General features: G+C 38.4%; 1 protein-coding gene across 1 annotated transcript in view; it reads left to right on the plus strand.

The window, feature by feature from the left end:
- Nucleotides 1-12,055, plus strand: part of DNAH14 (dynein axonemal heavy chain 14) — a 387,990-nt gene that overhangs the window by 236,269 nt on the left and 139,666 nt on the right. Inside the window, exons 47-50 of the mRNA XM_030887822.2 lie at nucleotides 5,651-5,779; nucleotides 8,874-9,011; nucleotides 10,061-10,228; nucleotides 11,081-11,251. Coding sequence (XP_030743682.1) covers nucleotides 5,651-5,779; nucleotides 8,874-9,011; nucleotides 10,061-10,228; nucleotides 11,081-11,251 — 606 coding nt within the window. The remainder of the gene's footprint in view (nucleotides 1-5,650; nucleotides 5,780-8,873; nucleotides 9,012-10,060; nucleotides 10,229-11,080; nucleotides 11,252-12,055) is intronic.

Consider the following 12,055-nt stretch of genomic DNA (forward strand, 5'->3'; position numbering starts at 1 on the left):
GGGGGGCGGGCGAGAAAAAGAGCAGTTCTTAATGTCTCACATTCTTATACCATCAAGTTGTGACTTGATTGACAGATTTGACTCCACCTCTACACTTTCATACATCTTCAAGTTGACATGAAATTATCTAACGACCATATTAGCCTAGAGACTTTGCCAATTCAGCTTTTACAAGTGTACGATTTATTGACAGCACTACAATAACTGGTGGTTCAACCCTAACCTTAACTGATACAATTTCCCATTACCATAAACTCCCTTTCCCTCCACCCCCTCATTCCTGATAGCCACTAATAAACTTTGGTCTCCATAGAGTTGCCTGTTATTGTCATTTTGTATCTGTGAGTTTATGCTATTGGTCCTTTTGTGATTGACTTATTTCATTCCACATAACCTCTTCAAGCTCCATCCCTATTGTACTTTATAAAAACGTCATTGCTCTGACTGACTCAGTCGTATCCCGTTGTATGTGTGGACCGTATTTTGTTTATCTATTCATCCAGTGATGGCCTTCAGATTGTTTCTCTATTTGACCATTGCAAATAGTGCTGCAGCTTACCTTAATGTACAAGTATCGGTGTGAGTCTCTGCCTTCGTCTTCTGGGTCTCTCCCCAGAAGAGGACTTGCTATTAGTCACGTGAGTTCACCGCCACGAGTCTGTCAAGTGTGTGATCCTGTGCTGGCTGGTGTGTTGTTGTGATGGGACCTAAAAGACAGGTTGTAAATCTTTATGGGAGGAGACAGGCTCATCTTTCTCCCACAGGACAGCCGGTCGGTGTCAAACACCAACCTTGTAGTTAGCATCACGACTCTTAACTCTCAACACCAGTACTCCAGGAAATTGAAGAAATACTGTTTGAAATGTTTCAACAAATGGATATAGCACTAGAAGCACTCATTCATCTGTGCCAAGAAATTTGGATAACAGCTACCTGGGCAACCATTTGGAAAGAAAACTGGCCCAAAAGAATGCAGAAATATTGAACAAAATCACTAATATCACCTGCAAATAAAATATTGCTCAGGATAGTTCCAAAATAGTTGAAGCAGTACATTGACAAATAGCTGCCAAAAATTCAAGCCAGGTTCAGAAGAGGATATGGAATAAGGAATATCATTTCTGATGTCATAGGAATCTTGGCTGAAAGCAGAGGATATCAGAAAGATGTCTACTTGTATTTTATTGACTATGCAAAGGTATTCGACTGTGTGGATCATAAAAAACTATGAATAACTTTTCCAAGAATAGAAATTCCAGAATATTGAGTTGTGTTCATGAAGAACCTGTACCAAGAGGAAGTTGTGTTAGGCCAGATTAACTAGCGAAACAAATTCAGAGACAAGTCATATATGTGTAATAAAGAGCTTTATATAAAGAAGTAATTGTATTTCAGGAAAACATCCCAGCCCAGTCCAACTCAAAACCATAAGTCTGATACTAGTCCATAAGCCCCTCTTCAGACTCACACAGCCATGTTCCATGAGGCAGGAATATCACAGGCCAATGGGAGCAAAGTCATGTGGATCCAGTGGTGGTGAACTCATCTCCTGGGCTCTAACAGATCTCAGAGTGGCTCACCAGTAGGAAGGTGAAGGCAGAGAGAGAAGGGGAGGTTCCCAGGATCCTCTTTATGAGAAAGCCATGCCCACAAGAAGGCACCATCTGACTGTGATCTGATTGACAGGTTTAATACTATCCCTACACTATTATATGTCTTCAAGTTGACATGAAATTATGTAACTACCACAGAAGTCTTGGCAATACAAGGAGATCATGAATGGTTTTAAAATCAAGAAAGGTATGAATCAAGATTGTGTTCTTTCACTATACTCATTCCATCTGTGTGCCAAGAAAATAATCCAAGTAACCAGACCATATGAAACATATGTGACATCAGAATTAGAGGGAGACTTATTAGCCACATGTGATACAGATGACACAACCTTGCGTGTGGGAACAAAAGAGGAGTTGAAGCACTTACTGATGAAGAGCAATGACTACAGTCTTCAGTATGGATTACAGTCAATGTAAACAAGACCAAACTCCTCACAACTGGTCCAATAGGTAATATCATGATAAATGGAGAAAAGATTAAAGTTGGCAAGGATTTTGTCTTGCTTGGCTCCACAATCAATGTTCATGAGGCAGCAGTTCAAGAGATCAACGATGGGTTGCATATGGAAATGGTACAGTCAAGAGGAATGCATTGCATTCATTGTCATGAAGGACATTTCAAGATCTATCTTCAAGTACAATGCTGTCTGTGTTGAGGAAATCTAGTCAATACAACTATTATTAAATTCATGCACCAACCACCAAAACTAGTGATGAAGTAATTGAAGAAGTCTTCCATCTGAAATTGACCAAACATGCCATCAAAACACATTGGTAATTATTGACAATTGGAGTGCAAAAGTTGGAAACAGAGGAAGGGGAAGGGTGGTTAGAAAATACGTATAGTCTAGTGATGGAAATGAAGCTAGATATTGCATCATAGAATTTTGCAAGACCAAAGACTTGTTCATAGTAATATCTTTTTTTGACAACAGAAAATATGGCTATATGCATGGACTTCTCCAGATGGAGAAATTACAGAAATCAAATTGACTACATCTGTGGGAAGAGATGACAAAGAAACACAATATCAGCAGTTAAAATCTGGCCAGGGACTGACTGTGGAACAGAATGTCAATTGCTTATATGTAAGTTCAGGTTGAAGCTGAAGAAAACTAAAACAAGTACATGAAAACCGAAATACAATCTTGAGCATAACCCACCTGAATTTTGAGACCATCTCAGGAGGATATTTGATGGATTGAACAGTAATGAGAGGAATCTTGCAGGAGCACATCCAGATCATTATTCATGAAGAAAGCAAAAGGTTATTAAAACAACAAGAAAGAAAGAAAAGACCTAAATGGGTTTCAGAAGAGACTCTGAAACATAACATAATTAAAATAAACAGAAGAAATAATAAAGTCGAACTGAACAGAAAATTTTAAAGGTAGCTTAAGAAGACAAAAACAACTATTGTAATGGAATGTGCAGAGACCTAGAGTTCAAAAAGCAAAATGGAAGAACAAGCTCAGTATACCTTAAAGTGAAAGAACTAAAGAAAAAAGTCAAACCTGGAGTGGCAATACTGAAAGATGCTATGGACAAAATATTGAATGGTGCAGGAAGCATCAAAAGAATATGGAGGGAATGCACAAAGTCACTGTACCAAAAAGAACTAGTTGACAATCCATTTCAGGAGGTAGCATGTGAGCAAGAGCCAATGGTACCAGAGGAAGCGTTCACACTGCACCGAAAGCATTAGCCAAAATTGAAATGAAATGTTTCAACTAGATGATGAAGTCAGGAATTGATGTGCTACCAACTGAAGTGTGCCAACAAGCTGGTGAAGCACTGGAAGCACATACTTATCTATGCTGGGAAATTTGGAAGACAGCTACTTGGCTAATTGGCTGGAAGAGATCCATATTTGTACTCATTCCAAAGAAAGGTGACCCAACGCTATGCTCAAATTATAGAACAGCATGACTGATACCACATGCAAGTGAAATTTTGCTGAGGATCAGTCAACAATGGGTAGAACAGTACATTGCCAGGGAGCTGCCAAAGGTCCAGGCTAAATTCAGGAAAGGAGGTAGAAAAGGAAATATCATTGCTGATGTCAGATGGATCTTGTCTGAATGTAACAATACCAAAAAGCTGTTTACTTGTGTTATTGGCTGTGCCAAGGCATTTGAATCATAATAATGGATAACCTTGAGAAGAATGGAAATTCCAGGTAACTGGAGAAAAGTTTGAAGTTGTGAAGGATTTTGTCTTACTTGGACCCACAATCCATGTTCATGAGGCAGTAGTTCAAGAGCTCAAAGATGGGTGGCATTGGGGAAGTATGCTGCTCAAGGCCTCTCCAGACTGTTGAAAAGCAGGGAGGTTACTTTGAGGACTAAGGCACCTTGACCCAAGCCATGGCTTTTCAATTGCCTCATATGGGTGTGAAACTTGGACACAGGAAAAAGGAAGATCGAAGAAGAATCGCTGTATTTGAATTGTAGTGCTGGTGAAAAATATTCAAAGTACCATGGACTGCCCAAAAAGGTCAAGTAACTGTTTTAGAAGTATGACCAGAGTGCTCCTGAGTGGCAAGGATGCCAAGATTTCGCCCTACGTACTTTCAATAGAGGTCAGTCCCTGGAGAGGGACATCGGGTTTGGTACATTAGAAGGGCAGTGAAAGAAGAGGAGGGCCTTCAACAGGATGGATTGATACAGTGGCTGCAAGGATGGGCTCAAGCATAGGACCAAAGGTGAGGATGCTAACGGATAGGCAGTATTTCGTTCTGTTGTGCCTGGGTTGGAACTGACTCGAGAGCACCTAACAGCAAGGTTTTTACTTTTAGGGCCTTCATACATTTAAAATTTGTTTTTTAATTTGGCACTGGGCATCAAATTAGTTTCATTTTCTGCATGTGGAAACTCAATTTCCCCAACAGTATTTATTCAGATTCCCCATCAAATGGCGTTAGCATCCTTGTCAATATTCAATTTACCATAGATGTGTAGTTGATGTCTGGATTCTCAAGCTATCCCATTTGTCTATATGTCTAATGTTATACCAGTATCAGACAATTTTGATTACGTTGTTGTGTGATCTGTTTTAAAATCAAGACATGTGAGTCCTGCTACTTTGTTCTTTTCTCTCGATATTGATTCAGCTTTGGGGGAGCCTTTTGCCATTCCATATCATTTTTGCTCCAAATTTCCCTAAGTTTTATGAGGATTTGGATAAACTTGATTGGCCTTTGCCTACATGACAACTTTAGAGATTTTAAAAGAACAGTAATTCTGAAATCTAATTGATCAGGGTCACCTCTACCTCAACTGACTTCATCAGATATAAAAGCACAAACAAAGGCAAGCAAGAAAAAGTTAGTCAAATAAGTATTTCTATAATCACTCCATTTGTGACATAAACAGGGAAATTGGGTATCTTATTTTAAAATGTATCTACACTTACAGGTGAGCTAATTTGATGGCTCTTTGTATTTTTTAACCTATTACTTTACCAAAATTAGCAAAACCTAAAAGGCTTAATGTAGATAGACACTATAATGAATGTATTTCAGTGCATAGTATTTGGAAATGTGCTAATACAGGTCTAAAAATTTGATATGTGTGTGAATTTTATGCTGATTATTAAAGAGAGCAGCATTTGCAACAGAATTTCAGAAGTCGAATTCCAAATGATAGTGTTATCTCTAAACCAGAGTGCGTATGAAATCAATGCCTACATACCTAGGACAGTGCCTCACTCACTCAATAAGTGAATGTTAAATAAATAATTCTCCTTTGTCATAATCATCATTAGGTTACATTATCCAGTATCAAATGCATATATAACTACTCCTCAACATAACTATCATAACTCTTTAGAGTGTGAGTAGAGCTTCTGCTATTTTTAAACTTAATATTCTCTAAAACTGTATCTTCAGAAATGGTTTTGTTCATAAATTTTAATGCAAAAATTGTCATGTTATTTCATATAATTTTATTTTTACATTATAACATAATTAATATTCCTAATTCAGAATTCAAAGAAAGGGAGTATAATTTTTTTAACTTTTTGTCTTCCTTAAGATTGTAATATTTATTGATGACCTGAATATGCCAGCATCAGAGAGATACGGAGCCCGACCACCATTGGAATTGATCAGACAATTATTAGATTTGGGAGGGATTTATGATACTGAAAAAGTTACATGGAAGGTACAGTATACATATTTTATTCACTTAAGTAGTATTATTTAACCATCTATTAAATATTAAATTAGGTGAGAAATTTAGAAAGCCTGTGGTTTGTGATCCTAAATTAACATAGCCAATCACATCTTTGAAATTTAGAAAAGTTCCACAGCGTCATAGGAATTCTATTTTTAGTAGGCTAAAATCTTAGTGAAATTTTTAAGTATGCCCCAGAGGTTTAGTTTCTCAGGCAAATAATGCTCACTATTGTTAATCGCATTAATAATTCATCAAGAACTCTAATCCAAAGACAATAAACAAGTGAAAATGGGGACCAGCAATATACATCCTTAGACTCTCTATGTAAGACCTTCTACATCTTAATCTTCTAGAACATGAAACAAGGATTTTCAGAGTACAAGGGTTAGTCAGTAAGTATTGCTACCCGAGTTCTAGATTAATTCTAAACCAAGCCTGTTCAAACATGTTTGTGTAGTCAGAGGATGACTGCAGACAAGTTCTTTCAGTAAAACCTTAGTCTGTGTCGCGTTAGAATGCCTGCAAAAAGAGGTCCAATCAGAGCAGTGGCTTGCGGGGAAGTCTTGGAAGTGAAATTCAAGACAGGGAGATCATCTCAGAAGGTATTGCAACTTTTTTTAGGATTCCAAGGGGGTTGTCTTGATGTATTTTCTGTGACGAACACATAACAATCAGAAGGGCTGATTAGGAAACTTTAAGAAAACTGAAAATTGCATTTGTAAGAAAAAGGCCGGCAAAGATGCATCAAGGAATTCGTTTCCATCACAGAGCGGCACCTACTCTTTCTCCCAGCGTAACGAGGGCTGTCCAATGAGAATTTGGTTAGGTTGGGAACTCTAACCCCTGTAACTCTGATCTTGCTTATTCAGACTTAGTTTTATTCTCTAAACTTCAAAGAACATTTTAGAGAAACACTACTTGAGTCCCACAAGGATGTCGTTATGCTGTGGTATAAATCAAAGAGTGCAGAACTCTGTAGGAAAGGGTAAGAGGGATGGAAATACTGTTTTGAGAAGTATATGGACATAGATGGCAGATATGTCAAGAAACAATATCTTCACTATTTGGTGTTGGTGTTTAGTGCTTCTGGATTGACCCTAATACAGATAGTCCTCCAATTACAAATGGTTCCATTCCTAAATATCTAAGTCAAAGTTGTACATAAATCAGAACAATTAGGTTTGTGTCTAGAAGTGTTTTGCCTAACATCAATCAGTCAAATGTACGTCTTACAGTATAATATATAGCATCCTTTTCTGTGTATAAAAAAATTAAACACTTCCAGATACATTAAAATATCTTCAGTATTATAATACAATAATAATAATGTTTTGATGTACATTGAAAAATAGCTCTCATTTTTATTATGAACCAGTAGAGGTACCAGTCTTTACGGGGATTGGTTCCTAACTATGGGTTGTATGTAAATCAGATGTTCATAGCAAAGTTAAAAAAAAAATCCCAAGTAAATATTTCATCACATTGAACCAAGTAAGAACGGCTTAAATTTTTAAAAGACATAATCAGATGCACTTTTCTCCTTCGAATGCCTGTCTAAAATGAGTTTAATTGGTGCATTTGGAAATCAAGATTTGTGTTGTAATTCAGTATTTATTTTTTTTTGCATCTATTTTATTTCTTCTCTGGAAAGTACAAGCCCGCAACTGTACTAGTTAAACTTCTTGGTTCTCAGTTTCCTTATTTGTAGAATCAGATCATTTGATTACTAACAGTCTCATGTCTCAGACCAACCTGGGCCTACGATTCTGGATGAGACACCCTGGCTGGTGAGCGGCATCACCTCAGACATTAGTCACACTGAGCCAACCATCAACCCAAAGCAGAAAGAATCCAGATACAAGCCACTAGGAGACAAGTCAGGAGACTACTATGAAAAATGCTGGACATGCATCTGAAATATACAATCTAGAGACGTTCCCCAAAGTGATGAGAAAATAGCAGCCAAAGACTTTTTATGGGATTTCAGTGGGCTTGGGTATAGGTGTATTGTTATTGTTAGGTACCACCATCAAGCAGGTTCCAACTCAAAGTGAGCCTTTATACAGCAGAGCCAAGCACAGCCCGGCCCTGTCACATCCTCACGAGCCTTCCTGTGTTCAACCTCATTGTTAGAGTGATTGTGTTGACCAACCCCATTATGGATGTTCTTCTTTTACCAAGCATCATGTCCTTTCCAGATTTGGGTTCCTCCTACTATGATGGTCCTAGTACATGAGGACCTAGTACATCCTCCTCCTTTCTAAGGAGCATTCTAACTATACTTTGACCAACAAGATTTATTTGTTCATTCTTCTGACAGTCCACGGTACATCACCTGTTCTTCACCCCACCATTACGCCCTGGCCTGCGATCTGCATGGTCGGCAGCTGGAAAGGACCAGCAGCTCTGCGGGAGAAAGGCTGGGCCTTCTACTCTCTTGTAAACAATTAGTCTCGGAACCCACAGGGGTCGCTGTGAGTCAGCACGGACTCAATGGTAGCGGTATGGGTTGGGTTTCACCACCGCATAATTCAACGACATCAATTGTGCTTCTGTCTTCCTGGTTCACCGTGCACTTTCCACATCTTGTATGGGCACAGGCAGGAATGAAGCTGTCAAACGCAGCCCATTGTAAACAGGCTAGATTATCTGGATTGCACCCAGCTCTACAATGCTGTGGTGTTGTGATATGCCAAATGGAAGTTCTCAGGTAAACAGGCATCTCATCAGGAGTCCGTTCTGATCACTGTGACCACACAATCCCAGGCTTTTCTTAGCTCATACTTACCACCAGAACATATTGCTTATTTTCCAATGATTGCTTTTTAAATGGATTCTCCCTGATATTTTGTAGGCTTCCTAGAAGTAACCTGTCTTGACGTTACACTTTAGGATGGATTACTTCTTAAAAGATAGATTTATTATCATAATTTGTAAAAAGGAATCCATTTATACTATGTCTTTCTTAATCTTATTGGCTAAGTATTTTTAAATCTCTTGTCCATTTGTGGCAAGGAAGGTAAATATTTTCCATGCTGCAGAAACATTTAGTTATGCTTGCTTTTTATCCTTCCCCCAGAATATTCAAGACCTCTCTCTGGTTGCAGCTTGTGCCCCGCCCATTGGTGGCAGAGATATTAGCCCACGTCTCCTCAAGCACTTCTCCATACTGGTCTTGCCTCATCCTCCGCAGAGTGCCTTGAATACTATTTTCCAGGTAATACAGACAATCCATTTTCTACTGAAATGAGACACTGGTCAAAGGAAGACTTTTAACCACTTATTATTTAAAGAAAATTCTCTTAAAGATTATTCTCCCTATATTGTCTGGCCTGTTGTTAAAATATGTCTCTGTCAAAAATAATAATAACTTGATAGTGTTTTATTTGTATTTTTGCTGGATTGATGCTAGAACTGATTTGTTATTTTCATTTCCCTGTGTAACAAAAGAAAACACTGAGAGAAGGAATCCATATTGTTAAAAAAGGCTCAAGTGGAAATGGAGTTTGATAAGAAAAATAAATCTAATGCAAGATTAGGAAATTCTTCCAAACCAATCATAAGGATTTTTCTTCTTTATACTATAAATGTTCAAGAGTATTGTTTTATTTGTTTTTTAAAATCACTTCATAATTCTGAGGCAGGTGATCAACAATCCATACCTCAAGAAAGCCTGGTTTAGAAGGAACACACAGAAGGTAGTTGTGTTTCCTGCCACTGCTAGAAACACCTACCAGGGAATTGAGTGATGGAGACATTCCAATTCACCTGGTATGCTCCTAAAACAATAGCTAACCACCACCAAGTTGATTCTGACTCATAGAAACCTGATAGGACAGGGTTGAGTTGGTCTTATGGGTTTCTGAGACCCATTCCTTCCAGGAGTAGAAAGCCTCATCTTTCTCCTGCAGTGACGAGTGGTTTAGAACTGCTGGCCTTGCTGTTAGCAGCCCGGTTCGAAACTCCCTCCCACATCACCCAGACTCCTGAGATGCTCAGATGTGGGACAGTCCATTGTCCCCAGAGAGCATGTAGCTCACACCTCTAGACCATACAACAAATTCAGGTCAGTGATCCTTGTCCCCAATTTCAACATTCAGAGTTTCTTTGATAGTCTACTTTCCTGTTTTAAATTGATTGTGTTCATGAAACTTTCCAATTAAAGTAACCCCCTACTATAGTATGTAAGTCTCTGGAAGAGCATCACCAGAAAGCGTCTAATCTTCAATGTTTTTGCAAACTACATGATAAACTTTCTCTTCACAGACTCATTTGGAAATGTATTTCTCCATCAATAACTTCACATCTGAAGTTCAGAAAAGTAAGGACCAACTCATATGCTGTTCCCTCGCTATCTACTATCAAGTGCGTCAGAGTATGCTGCCCACCCCAACGAAGTGTCACTACATATTTAATCTCCGAGATGTTTTTAAGGTTTGCATCCAAATTAATTCTCTAATTTCAAAATGTTTACATGTAACTTGACTTACGGAATTCACAGTGCCTCTATATATTTCTTTACTTACTCATGGATATTGTCAACATTATATGGTTAAAGGATAAGGAAAAGTGGAATGTCTAGTTCATTTGGTTGAAAACAATGTCATTATTTTAGAGAGAAGGCAACAATGACATGACTAGAGACAGCTGGTCATGATGGTTAAGATCTTCAGCAGAGAAAAAGGAAAGGATATTATGGAATTTGGGCCTTGCTTTATTTCTAAGTCTTTATTGTAACTCTCAAAATTGAAAGCATGTATGACTTTCATAAGCATGCATGAACTTTCAGAAGTTGTATTTTTCATACTGAGAAATTATGCAAACAATGCTAATTTAGTTAGTCATCAACTTTAATCAAATAAATTTCCAAATTGAAATGTTAAGTAGAATACATAAATTTAATATACTTCTCCTGTGGGACTTGATCCCAAGTAGTATATATAATCTTTGAAAATGGGTTATAAGTTTTTTAGAACATATAAAGACACTCTACCAGTCCCCTTCCTCCATACCAGTACCAGTACCAGTATCTGAGCAGTCTTGTACCTGCCCAGGCCAGCAAAGTTTCCAGTAGAGATGCTAAAACCTCTCCATAATCCCTCCTCTGTGGGTGATTCCATGCTTACCTGGATTCATAACTTTATGCATCTCATCCCAAATTTTTACCTTGAATAGTTGCTTCTGCTTTTGTGAACGTCATCCAACAAATATTATGACTCTATTTCACATGGTGCTTTAAAAATTGTCCGGCTGATGTTTCAAACTGTTCTTTTCCATCCCTAACAGCTTCTTCTCGGCCTGCTGCAAGCTGACAAGGCTGTTATTAACTCTAAAGAGATGGCCGCGCTGCTCTTTGTGCATGAAGCCGCCCGAGTGTTTCATGATCGTTTAATTGAGCATACCGACAAAGGACTTTTCTATCAATTTCTTTCAAGGGAGCTTAAGAACTACTTTCAAGTAAGCTTACATTTCAAAACTTATCTTAAATGGAGTTTGGGGTGAAAACGTTGTTCTAGAAAAGTATCAGTGAAAGAACTTTATCTTATTAATAATGCCGTATTTCTCCATAACATATGAGTGTAGCCTGATATGATAGAAATTGTGGGGACTTTATGCCTTTGCTTTATATTTTCACTTTAAACTGCTCACTTTTCTTCAAGACTAGCAGAAACGTACCCTCTCCTGAGACTTCAGTGAGACTCCTCGTGCCTCTCTAGCTTGCTACGTCTGTTTTCTTCAGTGCTCGTCTCCGTCCCAGATCACAAGAGAAGACGTTCCAACACGCTGAAAGCGTTGTGAGCGAATGGTGCATCGGTTCTGAATGAGCACAATCAAAGATTCTGGAATGTCCATTCTCTCATGCCTCCCCATGGCTTGCTATGGGCCACAGAGCCTAATGCCTTTGCATAGTAAACAAAACATAAGCGGACATCTTTCTGGTATTCTCTGCTGTCCATGAACATTCATCCGACATCAGCAATGATATCTCTTGTTCTACATCATCTTCTCAATCCAAACGGAACCTCTGACAGTTACTTGTCAACGAACTCCTACAACCATTGTTGAATGATCTTCAGCAACATTTTCCTCTTGTATGTGAAATCAATGATATTGGTCTGTGATTTGAGCATTCTGTTGGGTCACCTTTCCTTGGTATGGGTACAAATATGCATCTTCTCCTATCAGTTGATCAGGTAACTGTCTTCCAAATTGCCTGGCATAGACAAGTGAATGCTTCCGGTGTTTCATCAGCTTGTTGAA

Source organism: Echinops telfairi, unplaced genomic scaffold (assembly GCF_000313985.2).
Source record: "Echinops telfairi isolate 266 unplaced genomic scaffold, ASM31398v2 ScPeMD7_7424;HRSCAF=8462, whole genome shotgun sequence".
NCBI lineage: Eukaryota > Metazoa > Chordata > Mammalia > Afrosoricida > Tenrecidae > Echinops > Echinops telfairi.